Source organism: Meles meles, chromosome 20 (genome assembly GCF_922984935.1).
Source record: "Meles meles chromosome 20, mMelMel3.1 paternal haplotype, whole genome shotgun sequence".
Taxonomy (NCBI): domain Eukaryota; kingdom Metazoa; phylum Chordata; class Mammalia; order Carnivora; family Mustelidae; genus Meles; species Meles meles.
In genome coordinates this window covers 44,385,370-44,411,921 of record NC_060085.1, presented here as the reverse complement: position 1 = coordinate 44,411,921, position 26,552 = coordinate 44,385,370, and the positions used below count along the sequence as shown (strand labels likewise).

The following is a 26,552-nucleotide window of genomic DNA, read 5'->3' as shown; positions in this document are numbered from 1 at the left end:
CACAGACAGACAGCACAAACAGACATGGCTTTGTATATCTTGTCATCTTACGTTATAGTACTAAAAAATAATTTCCCTATGGTTAAAAAATAAGCACCATCAATTTTTTTTTCAATGCTCTGGAATAATATTTTATCTCAGCATCAAAAATAGTGTAACTCTCACCTAATATTTCAGGTGAGCATAATGCTATACTACTCTAATATTACTGAATAAAGTGTTGTTACCTTCTAATGAGTTTCCTTTTCTTTTTGTATCAGCAGTTCAAGAGAATGTGTAAAAATGAAAATAATGGAAAAGTGTTTCCAAGTTTTTAAAAGATTGTTTAATATAGGGATAAAATTGCTTCCATTTTATTTTTAAATATTTGTTATATTTGCTTTCAAAATCCTCCCATTGCAGAGTGGAAATAAACTATAAAAGGCTGCTCTGAGGAGCCAGACTGCCGGGATTTGAAGCTTGGCTCAGCTGCCTATCAGCTGTGTTATCTTGGACTGGTTACTTAACCTCTGTCTACCTTATTGTTCTCATTTGTAAAACAATAATCATAGTGTGTCCCTCATGAAGCTGCTGTGAGAAATTGAAAAGTTAATACATACAAAGTACTCAAACCTCTACTTCATAAGTGCTTGCTATTATTATTAAGGTAGCTGTAATACAATCAGTATGATATTGAATTGAACCAAATGAAACGACTCCATGGATATTGTGATATTGCCTCTTCCAGATTCATTGTTGCTCGAGAATCTACCAAATTTACCAAATCATTTGGAATTTGACAAAATGCAACCCCGAGGGGGTGAGAATCAGTAGGTGATTTAGGTCCCTGGCAACAGGTTAATTCCCGAGTCAATCCAGATTCTTACAAACCAGAGACTGTCATTGACTGCATGATTTTACCATTGCTAGGAGATATTCTGATTTTGTGCCATCCAAAATTTGCTTCTAATTAATGGAGTAGCTCTCCTCTTCCAATAGTTAAAGTGAGGGTGCCAAGAGGAATGCTGGAATTTGCTTTTCCATGGAGGTCAATAATAACAATGAAATAGCAATCTCAGCTTTCTTTTCTGAATAAATACGAGCCATTACACTGATCAGTTTACATTCACTAGCTCACTTAATATTCACAAAAGCACTACAGTTCAGATATCAGTGTCTCAATTCTACAGATGAGGAAACTGAGTCTAAAGCGGTAAACAAATTGTCTCTTGTTATTCAGGGTGACAAACATCAGAATGCAGCAGTAGAGAGTTTCACTTTGTACCCTGGTGCTCATGCTGGGTGCCATGTTGCATCTCCTTAAGGTCATGTTTATTGACTGACTGCTTAAACAAAAATTTCTTTTAAAAACATTTAGATTAGTACTGTTTAGATACAGGAGGATGAACATGAAGAGCCTTCACGGTCCTTTTGACTTGTTAAAGAGCTACCATTGACTTCAAGACAGGATGTGCCTTCTTTACTCCTCCAGTGACCAACCACATTGATGGTGTGACCCAAACTATCCCCCACCATACCTCCAAAGTGTGGTGGTGGGCCACAGAGAAGCACCACACCTTGACCTTCTCGGACGGACACTGCACTTCTTGTTTTGGTTTCAAAGTCTTCAATATCTTGGAAAACAAACAAAACAGCTTTAGAATTATCTTGCAGTAAATAACATTTTAAAGTAGAATTTTGAACTTATTTTTATTCTTAACAGTAAGGGACACTCATACTTGACTGACCAGAAGATTTAGTTGATGATCAATTTATATACACTGATTATTATCTCTAAAACTCTTGTTTCTTCTTTTCTCCTTTCTTTTTCATATAGTTAAATGGAGTATGTGATGAAGACATTTATTAACATTACCTACTATCTATTTGCTTTTATTCTCCCAGGCAGTTTGTAGCCCAGCAGGAAATCTTTAAAACACAGCACACATTTACTTTCCTTGCCCAGGGAAGGTGTGATTAAAAAAAAAACAAAATAAAACAAAACAAAACAAAAAGTCTGCAGCAAGTTTGCTGCAGTCCTCTAGCCCTCTTGATTAATGGTTGGTATTTGATGTGCAGATGGAGTCTGTGAGAATTTAGGATGGGATGGTGTGAGGTAAAGAATTCTATGTGATTGAAGTACTGAGAGAGAAGGTATATTTGCTAATTTTCTCATTCTACTCCTTCACAAAGCAGCTTCATGATCTTGTTAGAATGCTATAACATCAAAGAATCACAGAAATACACTGTTAGCAGAAAGTTAACTAGTTACATTGTTAAACCATCCATATGAAGCACAAATCTTTCCACATTCCTGGAATCCTCATTCAGTCTCCAGGAACAGGTAGTTATTGAACTTTTCTGAACTTAGTTTTTTAACCTGTATAATCCCATTATACACTCATTTACTCTTTTAACAAATTTGTTTTGAACCCCTACTAAAAATACAGGAAGTGTGCTAGGGAGAGAAGACATATTAGTAAATAAACCAGGCATGTAGCTTGCCTTTATTGTGCTTATTATTTAATAGGAAAACTAGAAGACAATTTAAAAAATAAGTGAACAAATGTACACTTACAAATTATAATAATTATTGTGGGGTGAAGACTGCTATTGTCTATAAAAATGTGTTCTCCCTTCTTCCATAATAGTAGATTTATAGAACAAATACAGTTTTCTAACCATAGGATACATTTCTCAGACATCCTTATAATTAATGTGGTAAGCAGCAACAATGAGTGAGGCTTCCATGTATTATGTGTGAAAGGAAATCTCCACAGATTTATGTTCTCCACCCATCCCCCCAGCACCCAGATTGCCAATGACATAAAAGATCTTCTTGATCTGGATACTTGAGTGGCTGCATGGAGTACAACTACAGCTGATCTGGAACATCCACTATGGATCATTAGGGTAGAGATAAGTCAACTCCTATCTTGTTTGAGGCATTTATTTTGGGGTCTCTGTGTTATAGCAGTTTAACCTTTTATCCCAACTGACATATCTTGTGAATGAAAAGAATAGAATGCAGATTTGTTGGATGAGAAAGAAACAGCCATGCAATGGTGGTATGGAGCAGGGAAAATATTCCTTGTGAAAAAAAACAAAAAACAAAAACCAAGTTTCAAAACCTAGAGGCAGAAAATAACAGGGAAATGTCACAATACTGAAAGGAAGCACTGCTCATTGGCACATGATGGACAAGGGTCAATGAGAAACTGCAATAATCAGCATTTGGGGCTATTTTATTACATTAGGATTATAGTAAAAGTACAAAGGGAATGCCTGGAAACAAGCGAATAATAAATCAGTGCAGAAGTTGAGTAATATCTGCAATATTCATGGAATGGAAGACCATCAATGAGTAGAAAGAATGTGTTAGATATAAAGGACTGACTAGGAAAATTCTTAGAAAGTGAGTTATACTCTTAAGTTTAAAAAGTGCTAAATATTGCTATGTCATTATCCCATTGTGAAAGAAAAAAGGTAAAAACGTAAATATGACCATTTCTTTTTACTGGTATAGGTAAAATAATAGAATATATATTTTTAATATTCACCTTGATTGTCTCAAGGGAGTGATTGGGACAAGTGGAAGTAGAGATTATTAAATCTTTACCTACACCTCTCTATTTAAAAAAAATAAAAATTACAATTTGTGTAACTTTTTGCTCATTTTAACAACTTTATTGGAGTATAATTGCAATAAATTATTGGTGTGATTTAGAGAAATTGAAGACTTCTGTTTTGTACATATTATGTGTGTCTTATCCATGAATTATTTAAATGACAATGTCATGTATGCTATATAACATATGAGCACTGAAATCAGAGAAGCAAGGTCCGGATTTCTAAGAATGGAATTTATCAGTATATATATAGTATTTAAAGCCATAGGAATGTATGTAATCCCCATGGAATGACTCTAAAATTTTTGGCATGAGCAATTTGACAGTTGTCTAGAATCAAACTCTAAAAATCTCCAATGTTTAGAAGTAGAGTAGAGGATTATGGAGAAAGGAGAAAGGAAGGAAGGAAAGGAAGGAGGGAAGAAGAGAGTAGGACAGAGAGAAGAAGGGAAAGAAGGAAGAAAGCAGGGTTTACAGCATGGAATAAGATGTGGACAGAAAAAATGTCATATTAGGCAACATGAAGGTCACTTGTAATCTTGACAAGAGAAGTTTAAGTGAAATTATGGAGAAAGGCCAAAATGAATTGAGGGATGAATAGTAGATAAGAACATGAGAATCATACGTGTGCAAACTCTTTAGAGTTGGCTATGAATGGGAGGTGAGATTTTGAGAATAGGGAAGAATTTGGAGGGCAGGGGTGCTATACTGATGTAAAAACCAGGTAAAGAAAGAGATTGATAATTCTAAGACACACATTATGGTAAAGTTCTTGAAAAGTCAGAAAGGTGGCAATCAGAACCTCTATGAAAGTGCTGACCTTTGTAAGGAAGGCAGAATTAAGACAGAAGATTAATTATTGATACAGGATAGACCGTACAATTATCTGCTGGTTAGATGAGAAAGATCTTCATGGTGGTTTCAAATTTCTCAATGAAACGGATGGCAGTGTTGGGTAAATCACTGAGGAAGGGAAAAGATGCAATAAATATACCTATTTATCAGGGTTGTTATGGGGATTAAATAAAATAATGAATCAAAGTATCTAACCTACAGTGTTATAGAAGAGGTAATCAGTATCTGGTCATTATGATAACAACACACCAAATGAATAGGTCATGCTGCTGTATTTTCCTCTGATTGTATTAATACAAAGTTCAGATACATGAATTTGCAAACACAAGTTAAATAGCATATTTTGGTTCCCATAAAATTTTTTGTGCATGGATGTTTCCATTTGAAGCATCCATGCTATTTACCTGTGTTATTTACCAAATGACTATTCTTTCTTGTAGAATTGCTCTCCATCCATGAAAAGTAAGAGTTCAATGAAATAGGTGGATTAAATCTGATACATAAATTTAGTAACTCTTATATGTACTCTACTTTTAATAATACAAATATTTGGCCAAAATAAACTCTACTTATCTCCAGCTATACCCCCTTATCTTTCTCCAGCTGCTTTTGTTTAGTCATTAGCTTTACACTAATTCAGAACCTGGAATGCCTCGTCTGTTTCTTAAAGATTTTTAATCAAATATGTGCCCTTTCTTCTTTGGCCATGGAAATACTAAATCAACCTACATATGTTTGGTACTGTTGATGTGAACTATTGCCTTGACTTGGAAGTCCTTTGTGACTTGGGTTTGCTTAATTTTAAATGTGACTCAATAAGAATCAAGCTAACAAACTCTTTATAAAACCAAAAATCAATATATCATATTCATTGTCTCTATTTCTATTAGTAATAACAGGTGAGGATTTAAAAATGTTTTTCCTACTACCATTATTGAAAGGTCCCATTAAATTGTCATTACTTTTTAATGGTCACAAAAACAAAAACTGTCACAAAGGAGTAATGAGAAATTGAATGATTCTATGAAATTAACAAGCTTTGGACTGAATTTTCTCAGTGTCACATTGTCAGTGTGCCATATTCCCAGTAACATCAATCATGTTCTCAGTGTTAATCAGAAGCCATTATAACACATTGTTGATAAGACCACTGATATCTTAATATATTCTGTGTTCATTTCCATTTATAATGGGATCTGCTGGAGACATAATTTCTTCCTGCCTTTTATGATTACAATGGGGTATCTAATATTGGCCATATATCTCTCAAAAGTCATACAAGAACTATGAGCTATCAAAACACAGTCATTCCAAACTGGTAGTAGTTCACAGGTTTTAATTAATAATTCAGATTTTAAAACTGTTTAATAGCCACGTAGATGACAGACAAGATATAATTCTGCCTTATTTAAACTAAGTGCCATCTTATGTGAATATGCTTTGATCAAGATCTGTTTTACGTATCCAACTTCTACCTCAAGTATCTTTTTGCTAGCCAGAGACATGATATAATTCAGGTATTTTGAGGCAAGGCTGACTGAATTAGGTAGCCATTTGAGCACCCAATGAGATTTTCTTTGCTCTGTAACACCTTTCAAGACTCTAGATTTATTCTTATATGAGGAGAGGCCAAAAAGAACTACCAGTTCCTATTTTTGTCTTATCCATTTTTTGCTTAAGAGAAAACAGCTTAGTGTGAGATCATTCCCTGAGATGGTCTCAAATTCTGTATTATTTGGAGAAACTCCCATAAGTCACAAAGGTGACCTGCCCAGCCCGTCCTTGTGCTCAAGGTATAAGTCCTGCAGAGCAGGTTGTTGTTAAAGACCCCAATTGTTGAGGTTGCTCTCATTAAGCCATTCTGATGACCATGGCTTATCAGATCCTGTGGTTTTATTGCTGGTTTTGGAGGAAGCATTTGGCAGGAGCATAAGCAAAAATGCAGTCACAAACAAGGCTCTGTTCCAAAGGCCAGCAGGAAGTGCCTGAGAATAGCCCATAAAATAAGCTTTAAAAGATTACAGGGCCATATGCTCTCTCCTGGAGCAAGCAAGGTGCAGAGGAGGGACAAGGGCCACCAAAATGTACTTAAAATTAAGTCCAAGCAATGCTAAGTGTTGCAGTGTCTAATTGTAAGGAGAATACATCTTTGCAGCTGCCATGTGTAGGAATGAATCTCAGCTTAATTAAAGTGAGAAAACTGTATTACTTGCTGCCAAGGCCTGAGGATCACAATCAGAGGATGTGCTTGGCAGTGCCAGTCCCTGACACAGAAGGAGGCCAGGGGTTTGCCAACTCTCATAAACTTGGAGGGAGGCTATGGGTATCGGGGGTTCATTGACCCAGACCAGGAGTACAACACCTATGAAGTCAGGGATAGGAAAAGATATTCAACAGGAAAATGTGCATGCTACAAGCAGGACATACGACAGTTGAGTTGTTCAAAATCTGAATAGTAATATTAACTGGATTTTTATTCACTTGCTCTGCATTATATTATTGTAGTATTTTAAATCTTTTTCTTTCTATATAACTATATAGTTATAGTTTTCTTTCTTCCTATATAACTCTACCATGTAACTTTTCATCTATATAACTATTATGTTCCAGACACTCAGTGAAGTAGTTTCATTGAATTCTCATGATGACCCTGGAATGCAGGTACCATTATCACATTCACTCGACAAGGAAGGAAATGGAGATTTATAAAGGATCAGCAATGGACCAGTGGCCACACAGTTTCTATATATCAGGACAGAACCGAAGAGGAGGTAGTCTGGTTCCAGAGCTCACACTCCCAAATGTGATACTCTTCTGCTTTCCAAATGTTAACTGGGGTCTTGCTGCCATATGTAAGATATAAAACAGGCATTAAACTGCCACTACATGTTCAAACAAATGAACAAACAAACAAACAAACAAACAAACACAAAAGCTTAGTGCCTTTCCAAATATCCTGCAAATTCCTGGACCGGGGAAGGAAATGCTGTATTTTCAGGTTTAGAAAGTTTCATTTCTGATATCCTCACTTTTCAGAATCCTTGTTGTGTCCTTTCCAGGTGTGTTTCCTAAGTTATCTTCACCTTCGTGTCCCCGCAAACAAGAAATTCATTCCTTATCTTGACCTACATACAGAGATAGACGCCAATCCCCCTCCTCGGAGCCCCCCCCCCACTCCGCACTAATAGGGAGCACCACCGTGGCCATATTTGTGCCTCTGCTAATCTTATGGATCGAATAAGATGCAACCCAAACACCTTGAAATCAAATATTGGCTATTTAGTCCTTAAAAGCCTATAGCTCTCCCCTCTGTTGTTTATGTCTGCTTTCTCTCTTCTACAAACTTACCGCTACAGTCCTGTTTCTGGAGCAGGGAAAAACCCGAATTCTCCCCCTTCTGCCAGGTTCACCTCCCTTCTTCTACTACTTCCACACTCAGAAACGCAGAAATCTGCCCTCATTGTATGTAAAGGAAGTAAAATTAAATTCCAAAGACCATGGCCCCAGAGGCCATTTGCTTAAGCCACACTATCCTGCCTCTCTAGAGCTTCCTCACCACATGGACAGTATGATCTGCCTTCAAACCAGAGACAGTGCTCATTTCCTCTCTCTCTACACCTCAAAAACAACTTTAATAATTTGTTACTTTGACAATGTTGAATCTAATTTTAAATCCCAAGGTTTCTTGCACTGGACTCTGTTTTGCACCAGTAGAATACTATTACCCCTTTGCAAATCCTGCCGAAGTTTCAGCACTGAAGTCAACAGGACTGAGAAGTGTTGTTCATCTTCCTGATGCAGTTTCCACATCGGAGGTACGTGCTTTATTTTGGCCTACGGCAAAAACATTTTGCCAGGTGAGAAAATGCTGATACCCTGCCCAGCAACAGGGAAATGGTGAAGATACCAAGAATAGTTCCCTAGCTCTGCATTAGTCTCACAGAACTCCTAGACATGATATATGTAACTTTTGAAATCAAAGTACTCTTTAAAAATATCAAGACATTATAGTAAGGTTTTTCTGAATTCACATCTGTTATCTCCTTTGAAGAGGACCACTCATGGTGAATATCAGATGGTTCATGTTACCATTTCCTATTTCTTGGGTGGTTTGGAGTAAGCTGAAATTCTTTTTTTTTTTTTTTTAAGATTTTATTTATTTATTTGACAGAGAGAAATCACAAGTAGGCAGAGAGGTAGGCAGAGAGAGTGAGAAGGAAGCAGGCTCCCTGCCAAGCAGAGAGCCCGATGCGGGACTCGATCCCAGGATCCCGAGATCATGATCTGAGCCGAAGGCAGCAGCTTAAACCACTGAGCCACCCAGGCGCCCTGGAGTAAGCTGAAATTCTTGATGTTGTAATTAATTTTCCCTGGCCTTTATTAAGTGGCATACAAAAATATTTCTACTTAGACTGATTTCATTTTATATCATCATTTTCAGGATGCTATATACTCAGTTACTGTGTTTGTGATATTATTGTGTTTCCTAGCATAACTCAGTAACGTAACATGACATAACCTAATAAAGCACAGTGCTATTGTCAAATTCTGTAGAAGAGGCAATAGCTGAGTCTCAATATTGAACATATATTTGGAATGCTAATATCTAAGCAAGAAGTAAGGGGATATTTTAAGAATTTCTGGTGTCAAATTCATTTATATTCCAAGTTAAAATTCCTTCCCCCTTCCTTTTTTTTTTTTTTTTGATGGAAAAGGAATTTTATAAAACTTCATAAATAAGTGGAGAGCAAGTAAGTTGTTTCTTCGTTTCCTGGGAATAATGAATTCAATAAGAATCATTTCCTTATGGTGCTTAAGAAAATAATATATAGGGTAATAGTGAGGCAGGGGTGATATATTCTTTTTTATCAGCTGAGCATCCAGGTTTTCAGAGAGATAAGCATTTATTACATAGGCCATTGTAAGCAACTATGAAATGCCTACTTGGTCGATTAAAATATACATGTACAACTGAGTTTGATTTTCTATAAAGGACTCATTTGTCTGACTAATGCTGGGAAAACAGTGACGTCTATAACCAAAAAGATTCAAGTACTAGATATGGCCTACTCCCAAACTTGTCTCTTAATAAGTTTGCACATTCCTACAGTTAAAACTAGCTGAATGATAGAGAAGCAGAAGGGGACAATGGAATGATATAACTTTGACAGTGTAAGATAGACTGAGATGTCAGATTACTTAACTGTACACTGCAGTGGAGGTCTTCAGTGTTTCTGGAAAGAAAAGAAGTAATCTAAGTAGGATTACTAGAAGAATCTAAGTAGGCATGCAAAAATTAGACAACCCACTAATGAATTCTGTACAGGGTTATTCACGATGAGACAACAGGATCTGGAGCAAAGGTTTAGAGTCAGACTCTGTGGTCCAAATGGTTGCTCTGCCATGCATTCGCTCTTGATTTAGGGCACCTGAATTCGTCTCTTTCTACTTCAGTTTTCTCTACTTTTACAATGAAGCTAATAATAGCCCCGTCTCACAGGAATAATGATGTAATGTCTTTAACATACTTAAAAGGTATGAAGTACAAAATAAATGATAAGGGGACTTTAATTATGTCATTGATCATATACCTGCACATCACCAACAGCTGGATGTTTAGGATTTTTAAATGGGTTTTATTTTCAGTTTTCATTTCAGTATCTGATGATTTAATGAAACATATTTTCTTAAGGACAGAACCTGGAATTTCCTTCTCTGCCCATCCAGTGGCCAGCTCAAATGCTGTGTGAATAAATGAATTATTAAAAAATGACCTGAGGTCAAAAGCATGTGTATTTTATTCCAAGTATTGCCACATCACATTGCATTTTTTTTTTTAAAGATTTTATTTATTTATTTGACAGAGTAGGCAGAGAGAGAGGAGGAAGCAGGCTAAGCAGAGAGCCCAATGCGGGGCTCGATCCCAGGACCCTGAGATCATGACCCGAGCCGAAGGCAGAGGCTTTAACCCACTGAGCCACCCAGGTGCCCCCACATTGCATTTTATTACAGAGCCTGTTTTGCCCAACTTGACAGGAGCTGTTAGATGAAGGATCATTGAATCTCTCTGCCCAGAGAGCACCACAACCCAGCTGGAGGCAGAAATAACCTCTTGGCTTGGTGTTTGAGTCACCAGAAAAGTCCTAGACTTCCCTGTTTCTTCCTGGTCTTGGCCTGTGCCTTTTGGCAAATATTCATTTCCCCCATCTTTTGTTCTGCATGGAGGACAGCTCTGTACCTTTTTAGTCAGTAATCTCTAAAGAGGTTTCTTAGGGCTGCTTTTATTTCCTAGCACTAATGAATGACACAGATATTGCTCAAGTGCAAGAAGGGGAGGATCCAGAATGGGTCAAATCTTCAGATGAATAAAGATGCGATACAGCGTGTGGAAGATGGGGACTCAGCTGTGTGTGTCATCACGGTATGTCTTTCTACCAAAATGAAGACTGGAGGATTTTGCTGAGGCACCCTGTGTGGCAGGGAGTAAACCTAAAGTCTAGTGTGGACATCAAACTAGCTAATCTAAAACATAGTGGGTTTTCATTAGATTTTGGTTGAACATTTGAATGGATCAATTAAGAGCTACAGAAAGTGCAGTGAGGGGGCCTTCCTGGAAGAGGGGGAGGGGAATTCTTATTTACTGAAACCCCTACCAGTTCCTAGGGCTTTATGAACATCATACCATTTAATCTTCACAGTGGCCCTGACATGTAGGTCCTATGGCTCCCAGGTCTGAGACAGATTGGCCACAGGCTCAGTTGTTACAAGCTCCCATGCCTGGGCATCAGCAAAAAGGGCTGGACATGTAAGTTTTGGTGGCAAATGAGGTGAACTTGTGTCCTTTCAGGAACAAACCTTCTCCTAGCTCCCTCTGGGCCCACTTCTGTGCTGGGCATTAGAAAAAAAGGGAGCGATTCCCACAAAGCAAGGCTCCGGGCCCTTTGACAGCAGTGGTTAATGCAATCCATCCCACAAATGACGGTTCTTTTGAGACATGGCCCATAATAAGCCCTTTAGTTCATTTTGATGGTTTAATCAGAAAGTTCAATTTCAAAATTTGCAACCTGTATAAAAAATAAAAGATAGGGTTCTCAAGGTAATGCGGCAGAGCCCCTGGTTAAATGTTACTACTCCTGTTTTCCTGTTTATATAAGGAGTGTGGAATAAGAGCACTTCTTCAAAGACTACCCGCCCCCCCCAACCAAGACAAACTTTCTATCGTACTGACTTCACTTTGCAGGAACTTGCAGTACTCGAATTAGGGAGACTGACTTTCAGGGTTGTTGATAAATACTGTTATTTTTCCATCAAACTGTTTTACTCTGAGCAAGGACTTTGGAGTCACATCTGCAATCTGCATTTCCTTTGCAGATTTCTCCAGCTCAGCCCTCAGGATAATTAAGGTCCAGTGAAAAGGACTTTTGCATACATTGTCATTTAGAGACAGAGAAAAAGACACACACACACACACACACACACACAGAAAAAAAGATACATAGACACAGAAACAGACACAGAGGAAAAAAAGACAGACACAGAAAGAGACCATTAGAGACTATTAGAGACTATTTTAAAGAAAATCCCATTATTTTCTTTTTTTTTCCCCCAAAGATTTTATTCATTTATTTGACAGAGATCACAAGCAGGCAAAGAGGAAGGCAGAGAGAGGAAGGGAAGCAGGCTCCCCGCTGGGCAGAGAGCCTGATGGATGCGGGGCTTGATCCCAGGACCCTGGGATCATGACCTGAGCTGAAGGCAGAGGCTTTAACCCACTGAGCCACCCAGATGCCCCAGAATATCCCATTATTTTCCAAAGCAGTTTCACTTTTATCATCTTTTTAAATATTTACAGTAATCTTGAGAGATAAACAAGAGAGATTGCCAATGTGTGTGGCAGGTATAATTGGTTGCATGGCAATGCACTTAAGCGTTATAGAACACGTTTTTAAATTTTAATAGCTACACAGTGCTTTTTAGAGTTTCCATTTATTTATGATGAATTATATTAATTTTCCTGATACAGTGGTAATAAATATGTACTTCCTAACATATTTACTTAAAAAAAATCAAAGCAATTTGATTGGGAAAAGATTAATAGTACAGGTGGTATGTGGGTATTTTAACCCCCACAAAGGCAATATATAGATGCCTGAAATTTGGGAATCCGTCTTAGGAAAATGGTGGGTGCAGAGGATATGGTGGATCATGAGACAGGATATATTTGAAAGGACCAAAGTGATTTGTGTTGACAATGAGCAGGTGAGCAGGGACTGGGGGCGGGGGTGGGGGGGATGGGGGGGTGGGCTGGCGGGATGGCAGGGCAGGAGGATAATAACAACAACAACAACAAAAAAAAAAAGGGAAATCAAGTTACAGAGTGCTACAGGACTTTAAGATAAAGTCTATTCAATTTAAAATGATTTACGTCCTTCTTGTGCCAGTAATCCTCTCCTCCCCTCAAACTTCTACAAATATTCAGATACAAAGCACAGACTACATGAATGAGGTTTTACTTGAACAAGTGTGTTATCTGGGGCAGAAATAAGAAGAGTTCCTCTTTTAGATCAAGACTAACAGAGAGAAAGAAATATCTGCCAGCACTGGGCAGGGACTAGGATTTAAGCAGAGGTAGAGTTGGGAGTTAGAAGGGATGGAGGGAATGTCTCTTCACTGGGATACGCAGGAATGTGGACACTGATTTTCCTGGAGAACAGTGAGTAGATTTTATCTAGATTTTAAGAGCAGAGAGCGCCAACTGAGGGGAGTTTCATATAAACGTAACTGGTCTAAGCTACAGTTATTTCTGTCAAAGTGAAACTGGGGCTGTCTGTCTCAGACCTGCAGCACCAGATCACACAGCCTGCATCTCACTGAGACGTGCCCCCAAAATATTGGTGGATTTAATACATTAAAAAATAAAAGGTAAATTTCTTGAATTAATTATCATTTACCATAAGATCCTTGGAAAGGACCCTACTCCGATGCTGTAACTATTTGTACGACTTCCTTTTACAAAATGAGTATATGGGCTTGTTTTGCATTCCCGGAACACAGCACAGTGCTGGGACACCGTGTGTAAGTACCGCGCGCTAACCGATTGCGCCACTGGACCTCCAGGTACACAGTGTTTATACTCAGTGAATCTCTGATTAATGAGCTCAGAGAAATAAAAATAACTTGAAAAAGCTTGCTAAGCTATTTCAGGCTCCCCATGATATACCTCTATCACCCCTTTGCTCCTGTTGTTCAGAAAACTCCAGACACAATGAATACTTTACTTTCCTGTTTCTCAGAACATGCTACGTTTCCTCCTTTTGTGGTCTTTGGCCTTATTTCTTCTGCTTGAAAACATCTTCCCAGATCCCCACATGGTTGGAGGCCCCTTGACATTCAGCTCTCAGCCTGTGTGCTAACTTTTTATGGAAGCCTCTCTTGGCCAGCCAATCTAAAGTAGCAGCTACCTTTCACTCCCCCCAAAGGTCTAAACACTGTCAGAATTGAGTGTTGGTCTAATTTATTTTAATTTTTCCTCAAAAGTTTATAAACTTCAGGAAAATAGTGACCTTGTTTTCCCCACAGTAACTAGGTCAGTGCTTACAAAAGCAGATATTCAACAGATACATGTTTAATGAATTAAGAAACGCTTATAACTTCAAAGCGAGTGAGTGAATAGAAAATACCATGTATATAGTCCACAATATTTCTTTAGGAATTGCCAAGAGGATACAATTTTTTGGGGGGATCATAGAGAAGAGGCTAGGATTTATTCTAAGAAATGATGTAGGAGCCAGACTCCAAAATGGCCCCAAGTGAACCTGATGGTGGTATCTACTGCCTTCTCCAGTCCCTTCCCACTGCCCTGTGCCCGGATTGGTCTGTGCAACCAACAGAGTAGGGCAGAAATGATGGCAGGTCACTGCTGAAGTTTGATTATAAAAGACTGTGCGTGGCCGAGGAGAGAGAGGCAAACCCACGAGCAAAGGGAATGTACTTACTTTATCTAAGAAGAAAGAGTGGTCCCATAGCCGAAGGAAAACATTTGATTTTGGATTCAGATAAGCCTGTGTTTGACTCGAGCTCTTGGATCTGTACACTATGAGACATTGAAAGTTTAGTTTTCAGCTGTTTTCAATGTTCTCTAATATGTTCAGTGCATGATACATAAAGGATATCCAAGAGACATTTGCTGGAAAAAACAATAGATAGGTAAATCAAATCTATAAAATATTCCTTAAAAAATACGTATTGTTGGATTATTGTGAGAATTAAGTGAGATGCCAAAAGTGACCTGTTTAATATATCGCATCAAACAGCCCTCAGTAAGTTATAATTGTCACAAAATTTATAATTCATAAACTTACATGTAGAATTAATTTTATACATATTCTTATTTTATGTTTTTTCTATTATATTTATCATTTGTATTTGTATTTATATTTAATGTTCATGAAATTTACATGTGGGGGCACTATATATGTATATATATATAAGCACATTATATTGGTGTCTAAAAAGTATGCATTAGCATTAGGCATACTTTACACATGAAATGCTAAAACAGAAAAAAATTTAAGGAAACTGTCAGTAAGTCACTGAACTAGTAATTAGTTGATGGAGCTAAATTTCAAATCCCAAGGAGTGTGACCTATAGTTTTTACCACAATGCCATAAGCTTAAACGATCAACTAGTTGATTTTCTAGTTCATTCCAGTTTCTACTGAAATAATAATCATGTGTTCATTGTTTCCTTTGGGTCTCTGCACACCAGGGACAGACATTCACTTAACAGAGTCTGAACTAAAGGGAGGGGCAGTTAAAGAGGCATGGAGAGGAAAGCTCAGGCCAGCAAGTAGTGGAAACATCGGAGAACAGTGAGGTTCACTGCTAAGTATTCTCTATCCATCTCTCTTTTTCCCTTTTCCATGCATGGCCTGTGTCCTCTCTGCTTCCCTTTGAGCATCCGCTCTCTTTTCTTCCCTGCAGACTGGTCTCCTTGTGTTTATTTATAGTTCATGCACCTGTAAAATCTCAGCCCGCATATCATTTTGCCTTATCCTAGCCACTCTGCAAAATTGTCAGCTCCTGACCATGCTAGGAAGTTTGTTTGTGTCTTTTACTTGAGATTTTTGAGATGTTCAATGCTGGACATCTGTCATGATAGAAAAAGAAGTTACCTATTTAGCAAACTAGGCCCACTCTTTTATAAGACAGGAGGAGACCATTAATTATAATCTTCAGTAAAATGATTAATCAAGGACATCACTGTCCAATAGTCTCAATTAAGTATTTCGTTTCTTTTAAGGATAGAATAAGTTCAGTCCAATCACTTACTCAGTAATCAAGTGGAAACAACGGAAACATACCCCATTTACTCATAGAAATACTAGAGCCACGAATAGGGGAACGCAAAATTCTTGAACTGCCATCTTTGAACTTTTACAAATTCTCTTGCTTATTAGGTAAGAAGTATCTGTGACCTTTTTAATTAAAACTATGTAGTAAATGTAAATATCAAACCGATTTCTTAAATTTTCTCACATTTAGGACTGCCACTTAGAAAACCTCAAGTGTTGAGGTTCTTTTAAGGGATGGTTGTATTACCCACCGTAAATATCCCATAACCCCTCAGACCCGCCCTAGGAAGTCACCTAGCATTTGGGGCGGCAGTTAATAATTGAGAGCTTGCTATCTTCAGCGCCTTGGTCCCTTTGCCCAAGACTTTTGTGAGGACCTCTTTATTCTAGGGGCACAGAATGCCTCAGACCCCAATATGTCTGCTGGGGATTTAATGTCCTCAGCGGTAAACCTTCACCAAAGAATGAGGGGGTTGGTCAGTTAATACCCCAACTTTCTTGCCTAAGGTGGAGTGATCCAGAGGCATGTTTTTAAAAGTCTGTAGGAGGGGCACAGCCATACCGAGGCACAGTTGTCCGCAGTGATAATCCACTCATTAGCCTTCTTTCCCGGGTTTTTTTCTCTTCCCTATAAACTTCCCTCCTCTTCCCCCATGCTTCTCGAGATTACTTCCCAAATGCACTACTTAATCCAAATCTTTGTCATGAACTCTGCTTTTAAAAAGCAAATCAAACAGAGTGTGCTATGGACATTTAAAGCAGTCTCATCTGCCAATTTATTAAGCAGCTACTATCTGCCAAGCAATGCTCTAGGAACTATAAATGCAGCAATGAACTAAACAGACAAAACTGATTCGTCTCCTGTGGGAAATCAATGTTTTTCTAATATTTTTTTCATGGCACACATGGAGTTTTCTGAAGCGTCGCATTAAATTCGAGCTGTTTCTTTAATTATTTCTTCATAAAGCAGAGAATATGATATATGATGGAGACAAACCAATTTTTGTTTTTCTTTCAGTGCATTATTACCTAAAGCACCAGTGATAAGGGGAAATTTTTGTGTTTTTGTTTTTTACCACTATCAAAATGTCGAAGAGAGGTAGAGAAACTCACCATGGTATTCAGCAACCCAAACATGTGGCAACATCAAACGCCTGCCCCGAATCCATCTTTGGGACTACACAGTTAACGGTATAAAATATTAAGGCTCACCTTTGGACTGTAAGAGATGCTGTGCTGCATAGCAAATGTGGATGGAGCCTCTGGAAATTTTCAGCCTGGACCCCCATCTGGAAGCCACAGGCGGACAAGGCCATTCACTTGCCAAAGCAAACAAAATATTTTCAATATTTTGTGTTTTTGAAAAGTTCTCTTGCTTGTCATCACAAAGTCACTTACAATCAGGGAGTCAATTTGTATTCAAGAGGTTCTCCTTCTATCAGCAAACGGTTTATAGGCACTTTCACTAAATTGCTTCTCTAAAAGAAACAGACAGGATCTCATCTGCATTGGCTTAAGAATATCTCTGCCTGAAGACAGAGCCATGGACTAGATGACCCTCAATAACTCTTTATACCTCAGTATCTAAAAATTTCTCCTAAAATTTTGCTCCAAAGGTACAGCATTTTTGGCTTAGATTATTTAAAATACAGACTGTTTTACTCATCTAAAGAAAAAGTGACTTTTTGACATTCACTTTGATATATATGTGTGCAAATATGTTTGTATATGTACATCTATAATAATACATAATTCCATTTTATCCTATATATATGATTATTATATATTGATACATCACTATGTATATTATTACATATTGATACATCAGTATCACATACTTCTCCATTTAGTGTCTCACTAGATCCTCAAAGTAATTTCTAATATAGCTATACAGCTAGAGTTTCTCTAGTGTCTAGTTTCACAATTAAGGCTCCTAATGCAACTTGCTCAAAATCATACATATTTTTAAAGTGATAGAGCCAGAATTTAAAAATTCAGCTCATTTAATTTTAGATTCCTATTTCTTTTTTTTCCAGTTCATGCTGACTTTCCATATTTAATGTTTCCTCTTCTGCATATTTTCCTTACCAGTAAGTTAATTTTCTATAATAAAAATTTAAATGGTAAATAAGTAGTAACACCAACCTAGCATCCTATGAATAATAAGCTGGAACATAGGTGGCACTTTATTTATTAATATTTTAAAAAAAGGTATTCACACATGAAAACATTTCACCAAAATGGGCTTTCATGGTTTTTCCCTTTCTATTGATGAATTAGGAAAGCATTATGGCATAGTGGTTGGAAGCTTGGGTCCCCAAATGAGCCTAATTTCAAATGCCTTTCTACCATGTACAGGCAAATCACTTGATCTTTGTCTGTTTATGTTTATTGAACTATAAAGTGGGTTTCCACTAGTAGCTACCTTTTAGTTTTGCTAAATGATAAGAGAGTTTTAAGTGTATGTTCAATGAATGTTAGCTGTCACTGTTGGCAGACTACATCTAAAAATATTTTCTAAATCTACCTGAGGGCCCGGTAAACTGCAAAGACCTGTGAGCTACATCGAGCCTACTGCCTGTTTTTGTAAAGTTGTACTGGAACACAGCCACGCCCATTCGTTTATGTATGGTTGTTTTCACCCTGTAATAGTAGAGACCTTGGCGTGTCCATCAAGGATATTTACTCTGTTGCTCTTCATAGGGAAGTTTTGCTGACTCCTGGTCAATGGCGTTTAACACCACACCTTGAAACTAATATTTCAATCAAGACTGCTTGATGGATATGCAACAGCCGAGAAGAGTATCTGAGAAAGAAAACTGAAGGTACCGTCAGATGAAGGTAACTCACCACAGAGTAGGTAAAGCCTGAACCCAAGAGCATCAAGATGAACGAGAGATAGAACTCCTCAGGAGGACAGTGATATTAGAAGGGTGCTATGAGAGGAAAAAGTTGAGAAAGTTGACTTTTAACAGCTGTGATCCCCCGACACAAATGAAACTTCTTTTATTTGAAAAACTAAGCTGCTTCAACCCACACTTTTTTATTAAAGGTATTTATGAGTACTCTTGCAATCCTTCACACATAAACCATGCACCACCCCAGCCAGGCCACTGCACGTTCAAGCTTTGTGACTCATATGAAGCAAGATTTACCTGCATTACAACCGTGAAAAGGAAATAAATTGGGTGATTTCATTACTTTCTGTTCAATGAAATCCTTATTTTATTGCTAAGCTTTGACACTTTTTCCAGAACCTCAACTATCTTTTCTCTCGCCCACTAAGAAGTAGCAGCAGCACCAAAAAATCATCTAGACATCTGGATATTGCATCCGATAATTTATAGATTTCTCAGTCACACTGCTACAATGAAAGTAGAGGAGATAAAAGGAACTTCACCCACACTACAAATAAAAGAGCTGGAATAATAGCCTTTCCCCCCCTCCCTTCAAAATATTAAATTTTATCAATCAGAATCTAACAGTTCTGGGACCAGTACATGCTCTGTTGCTAACAATATCTCAATCACACATATTGCTTTTCCAATACGACCTGCAGGGGACTGATTTGTGATAAAGCTGATATAGGAAATGCAGAGGGGGATAGATGTATAGCCAAATAAATCAGGTTAAAGTGAACTTGATGGAATGGACTCAAAGGCAACTCTTCAGTCACTTTCTCCAGTTTAGACTCTGCATTTGGTCTTAATGGGTGCCTTTGAAACTTTTTTATCTGACCTATTCAGAAGAAGAATAAAGCACCAGAAACTACTAGGATCTAGGCAGGGCTGTCATTTAAAAAGTTTGTCTTTAGATGATAAAGGGGCTTTCTCCAGAGAAACAGCACCCCATAGTACAGCTTCGTGCTTTGTAGAAGAGCTTGCTATGAACCAGGCCGTGTTACATCCTTCGAAGAGGGACATGGTGTGTATATGCTGGGGGTAGATAATTATCTAGGTAATTGAAGACTTTACTCTTATCTACTACATTGTATTGCCCTCACAGCAAAGAACTACTTGGATTCTAAGCGAAAAATGGGCTTTGTCAACAATGGACTGTTTAATAAATAAAAATGAGAAAATTTTACAGGATGAAGATGGGAAAGCAAATCTAGGTGTTCTACCTTGAACTCATTACAAAAATAAATTCTAGGTGAATCAGAGATTTCAATATAATAAATGAAATGACGAGAGTACTAAAGGGGAATAGTTTCATAATCTTGGGCTTAAGAAAACTTTTATACATGTGTCACAAAACAAAAATTTTAAAGGGAATGAGGAATATAAACTTAATTATTTAAAAAACCTGTATCAGTTTTACAGGCTAAAATGCCAAAAGCAAAATTAAAATAAAAATAGAAACACTTTATATAATTTATAATAGAAAAATATTAATATATTTTAGGAAAGTACTTAAGAAAAATCTGAATCCCTTAGTACAAAACAAGACAAAGACCATGTATAGGAAATTTAAAAAAGAATTCCAAATTTCCAATAAGAATATTAAAAGACTCAATTTTATTAATAACCCAAGAAATCCAAATTAAAACAACAAAAATTTGTCACTCATCAGATGTTAAATGAAAAATGTTGTGATATATAATATTGAGAGGGTTTGAGGAAACTAGCATACTCATTGCTGCTCCAAGTATAATTTGGCATAACTGTTTTTTGAGGGTTGTTAATCAAGATGTATTCACATTTAAAATGTAAAATCTATTTTGCCTAGCAATTCAACTTCTTAGTATCTACTTTAAGGATATAATTGGTCAAATGAGTAAAGGAATATATAATAGACAGTGATTATAGCACTGTCTAATGAAGTCTAGAAAAGTCTGTTAACAGCCAGTTATTTACAGTAATATAGTAAAGTCATATAATCAGATACTATATAGCCATTTAGAAAGCATGAACACATCTATCTATGTTCCTTGATGGCTCATAGATGTTCCTCAATGGAATTACATTGGATTTATTTCTGGGCTCTCCTCTTTTCTTTCAAAACTTTCCCTCTTAGTGGATTCAAGTACTCCCATGGCTTCAAGTAACATTTATACACAAACCATTGTCAAATTTGTATGGTTGGCCCAGATCTTCCTTCTGTAATGCAAACTCTTGTATCTGACTAGATGGCATCTCTGAAATGGACCACTTAATTCCTTCCCCAAAGTAGTTCTAGTCTTCCTCATCAAAGTGAATAATAAATGTCAAATCCACGTGACTAGCTTTGCTATCATCCTTTCCCTTAAAATCTACATTGCATGTAGCAGCAAATGTTATTAACATCCAAAATTCTCAATAGTATCTCCACTTTCCTCATTCTCTACTGCTACCCTCCTAGCCGTGTTTTCAGCATCTAATATCTGAATGACTGCGCAGCCTCCCAAAACTGTTTTACTATTTACACAATTATTTTTTATTTACATAATTCAATATCATACATATTAGCCAAAGAAATTCAATTTAAAATAAATTATATAATCTATTACATCCATGTAATAGATTAAATTGATCACACAGTCAATTAAAATGCGATCATGTGATCTATTTCTTAAAATTTTATGGGGCCTCATTCTTGCAATACAATTCAAAAATCTAGAACATGAGCAATGTGTTCAGCATGATCTGGCTTACGCTACTCTCTCCAACTTTCTGTTGGAGAACAACATTCTGTACTTTCTACACTCTTTTATTTTTTTCCTAGGTTTTGAATGTCTTAGCTTATTCCAGTCTGTAAGCCTTTAAATATGTTTGCTTTTCCCTCTAAATGGAACATTCTTCAACTCCATCCCTCACATCATTTACAGCAGATTGACAGCAAGGTAGCCCCAATTCCCCACCTCTCACCCCTCCACTTCCCTGCAGTGTGATGTTGTACCCCCTTCCATCACAGATACAGTCTATTTCAGCACTCTTTCTTCAACTAGTCTGGCTTTGCAAACAAAATACAGCGGGAAGTGAAAACAAGCGACTTCTGAGCCTAGGCTTCAAAATAGCTCTGTACACCCTGTTGGTCTTTCTCTTTCTCTTGGAACCCCACTTAGCCACCATGGTAAAAGCTTAAAGTAATCTGGAAGATCAAAAGAAACTGTACAACAATTGAGTTAGGCCAGATTCTCCAGACTGGAAGGAGAGAGACCACAGAATTTGTAAAGTTGCTTATTTGACCACCAATATGTAAGTGAGCACAGAAAAACCACATAGTAACCCAAAGATCTGAGACCAAAATACAAAGTTTACTGCCATATACCACAGGCTGTTTCTTTCTCATTGTTTTTTGCACATTATTATGGAACTGATGGGAAAAAACCACAACAGGTAAATGATATTGCATGAACTCCAATTTTTATCCCTCAAAGATTTCATCCATCTTGAGTTCTATTTTCCTGGGTCTCCAATCAAATACCCCCTGCATTTTAGTCTCTCAGAGTTTCTTCAACTAGTAATATTTTTAAAATTCTGTATATATTTATGTGATCCCTTTTCTACTACCTAAACAGACACATGAGGGCTGAGGACATGGTTTTTTTTTTTAAGCAGTATACCCTTAAGATATCAGAGAGTGTCTACCACATGATAGTGGCTCAATAAAAACAAGTAAATGCATAATATATGACAGAGATATCTTTACATTATTCTTGAAAAAAAAACAGTATTAAATGTTGTGTATTCCCATCTCTATGTTGAAATGGAATTTTTAATTTTTGTAATGAAATATTACACATCAGTTAAAATGAAAGAAGTAAACAAACATGTAGAAATATGGCTAAAATTTGAAAACATGATGTAGAGGAGGAAAAGTTGCAAAAGGAATTGCATTCTGATATTATTTATATACAAATTTAAAACAAAAAGGCACCACCGATAGAAATGTTACTGCCAACTTCAGGAAGGTGGATACAACTGGGGAAGCAGTAGGGGATGAATGAAGTGAAAAGTGGCAGTGTCCACAACATTTCATCTGTTTAAAAAAATGATCTGAAGTAAAAGTGGCAAAACATTAACATAAATTTATATAGAAATACACTTACAATTTTTTTCTAGGTATTTCTGTATGCTTGAATTTTTTTATGATTTAAAATTATTAAAGAAAATAAAGTAGGTTATTTGGAATAATCATATTTATATAAATGTATGTGTGTGTGTGTGCATCTGATTAACGTGTACATAGATGGCAATTTATTGAAGGATGTGCCTTGTGGGTTTTTCCATACTTAGTTCCAAATTGTGTTCAATAAGCATGAATTATTTACAAAAAAAAAAATGTAATAGACTTGTGCTCATTTGAGGGAAAGAGAGTTTGATTGAGATCAAAATCATACCTTAGATAACCAGGTAAAAGTTCAATATTTTTGATAGGTCAAATCTGTTGAAAATGGTGTCACTGATATGCATAACTGCTTAAGAAACTTGTTGAGAATGAGTAGACAAAATTACCTTAGCAGGTTTTTACCTTCAGTCTGCAGTAACTGTATCACCATTTATCAACATATCATAATTATAGGGAGAATATAAACAACAATGACTATATTTATATCAAGAGAAAGAATGACAATCTACTTCAATATTTGTTAAGATCTCAGTTTTGAAGAACAAGGCTACTCAGATAAGAGAATATGTAATCCAAATATAAACACTATTTCTCTTGCATTCAAAAATAGAAGGATAAAGAGTATGGTGTCCCAGTGGTGGACTAGAGGACTAAAGAAAATGAAGCCCTCTGATGAAAAGCAAGATGGGAACCTGGGAATGTAATAAAATATGCTGTCAGAATTTTGCCTACTGAGGACATAAGGGGGATGACTGAAATAAATTAATTAGATTTGAACATCCACATTGAACCCATTGTTGTACCTGTCTCTAAGTAAAATCTTACCAGTTTAGGAAAAGAAAATGCAGAAATTAGCATTCTGACTTTCCAATTTATCTGTGTAACACTTTCTTCTAACAGGGGATTTTGTTAAGGAAATGTCTTGGTCTGAGCCAAACACCAACAGGATTTAGAATAGCCGAACTTGGAGGTTCTCAGAGATGTACTGTATCACTATCTGTCCATCTCCTCAAATCAACCTGACAGAAAGGGGCCTCTATTTGTGTGGAGAATAGCCTACTTTTTACCTTCAGCTTCATATCTCCAAAAGCCTATTTCTCAGGAATAAAATGAGCATCTTAGTCAGGAGACTTGAATTTTAAAACAAAGATCATGCCTAGCAAACTGAGAATTCTGAGCTTGGTTATTCTCCATATTTTATTATTTTTGTTATGTATTTTCTTTCTCTAAAATAACTGGCAGGGGAAATGCTTTAAAGTGCTATTATATTATTTTTTTAAAGCGAAACAGTTGTCTACAAATAACAAATATTCATGTGTGTGTGTGTGTGTGTGTGTGTGTGTGTGTGTGTGTATGGGCCCAGCACGCTTCTGCTGCGCGACTCTGCTATGTGTGTGTGTGTATAATTACTGTAAGAAAAATTCCAGAAGGATTAACCAATAGTGGTTGTCTCCAATGCAGTTGATATTAATAACTTTTATTTCTAATTTTTATATCTCTTCAAGTATATGATTGTAGTAAAACTTGCATCACTACTAAGAAGTAAAAATACCACAAAAAGAAGAAACACATATCTTGTTGCTTGTCCGTGAAGGGCAACATGCAGTCAGACTTAGGAAAAGTGAATCTCAATATAGAAAACAAGTATTAACAGTTGTTGAAAGGGAAAGGCAAGCTGGGTGATGCTTAAAAAGTGGGTCTAGGTTGTGAGATAAAAACAAGAGGTCAACACTTTCAGAACTTTGTGGCAGAACAGAAACCTACTGGTATATTAAGTCTGGGATTAAAAAAAGAAAGAGGTGGGGCGCCTGGGTGGCTCAGTGGGTTAAGCCGCTGCCTTCGGCTCAGGTCATGATCTCAGGGTCCTGGGATCGAGTCCCACATTGGACTCTCTGCTCAGCGGGGAGCCTGCTTCCCCCTCCTCTCTGCCTGCCTCTCTGCCTACTTGTGATCTCTCTCTCTCTGTCAAAAAATAAATAAAATCTTAAAAAAAAAAAAAAAGAAAGAAAGAGGTTGCCTTTATTATAGGATTCATTTTGTAGAAATTGACTCTAGACACAGGTAAGTGAATCCCATCTAGCCAGTCAGAGTGCCAGATTATCTAGAAAACCCCCAACATGGCAGGTACAGGCAAAGTCCATCCTGGTCCAGTGATCAGGCAGCAGAATTTGAAGGTACAAACAGACCTGAGTCAGGACTGGGTATCAAGCAGTCCCTAACACAGAATAAGCTAAAGGGTGGGGGAAAATGCTGTTTGAGATATATTGTGAGATGAATTAGTTAAATAATATAGTGGAGAAATACTAGCTAGTATGTTTCTCCTTCCAACATTAAAGACTCAGGTATTACAATAACATCTTTGAATTTCATGATTATTTGCCTTCCTAATCTTAATGTCAGGCAGCATTAAGGTCCCATTTGATGTAAGTGCTTATGAATTAAAAGTGAGACGAAGTGTCATGGTTGGGTTTTTTATGAGGTGAAAATTTTGATGTGGATTTCACCGTGGATTGGGTTCTATCAAATGAATGAAATGAAGGGAAAAGGGAGCAACTGAGTCATGAATGACTGGAAAGATGTTTCAAAGGTAAGCCAAGGAAGTTAGTCTCATTAAGGAGAGAATGATGGCAAGAGGGACAGGGGGTAAATTGTTAGGATTAATATATTGTCGGAACCAGTAAGTCAAAGTATTGTTGGAGTTCATGGTCTGGAGATAGTCAGCTAGACGGTTAAGAAGTGGTGTTCTACAGCTGAGAGGGTTGAAAATCATATATGAGTTAAGCTTGACATTTTAGATAATTGACAAGGTCTTGGAGTCAGTTTGTTAGGGAGGTTTTTGGCCAAGTTAGGGTAATAAAAAGATCAATGCAAGAAAAGAAATCAGGGAAATAAGAAGTTATTGAATACTGAATGTTGATTTCTGTGAAAGCTGAAATTATCAAAAATATGACAGGAATATTATGGAAAGAGTACAACAAGTGAGCTAGGAGATGAAGTCTTCATGGAACTATGAGGGTGATCTCAAGCAAGAACATGACAGCTATGTGGGTAGCACAGTCTGAAGGCATGTTCATAGTGCCCAAGGCATTAGATACGAGGGAGGAAGAATCATCGAGGAGAAAGGAGGACTCTATCTCCATTCACAGACCAACCAGCAAGAGGGTACGGAGAAGATAGTCGCCAATTTAGGGAGATACAAAAGAAGCAATATCCTCATATGAAAGCCAAACTTCTGTCAAAGCAATGAAGTGAGGAAGAAGTTAAGAGCAAAAGATAAGGATGGAAGGATTCAGCTGGTAACTGATCTTTGGTTTCAGAAGGTCTGGGGGATCCGGGGAAGAATCTCAGTGGGTAGGGAGTGTTGCAGACTGGGTTCTGAAAGGAAACATACAGTTATGTGTAGGTCAGTGTTTGGGCAATGGGGGCTGATCTTGGAACTCTAGGCTTATTACAGTGCCTTATGCACATCATAGGGAAGGCCTAACACATCAGAGACAATGATGTCAAAGCAAACATGTGGGTAAGGATATGTGTGTGTGTGTGTGTGTGTGTGTGTGTGTGTGTCTGGTTGTGTGTTTATGGGATATCTTGTCAAAACACCTTCGTCATTCCTGCTATGAGAATATGGAGTTGAAAGGAAGAGACAATTTTATCCAGAGCATCACAAACTCTGACATTTCTTTCT

At 37.2% G+C, this 26,552-nt stretch overlaps 1 protein-coding gene across 1 annotated transcript in view; it reads right to left on the bottom strand.

Moving 5' to 3' along the window:
* CNTN6 (contactin 6) overlaps positions 1 to 26,552 on the bottom strand; it is a 287,198-nt gene that overhangs the window by 138,504 nt on the left and 122,142 nt on the right. The window contains 1 exon segment of the mRNA XM_045991202.1: positions 1,518 to 1,613. Within this exon segment, the coding sequence (XP_045847158.1) occupies positions 1,518 to 1,613 (96 nt within the window).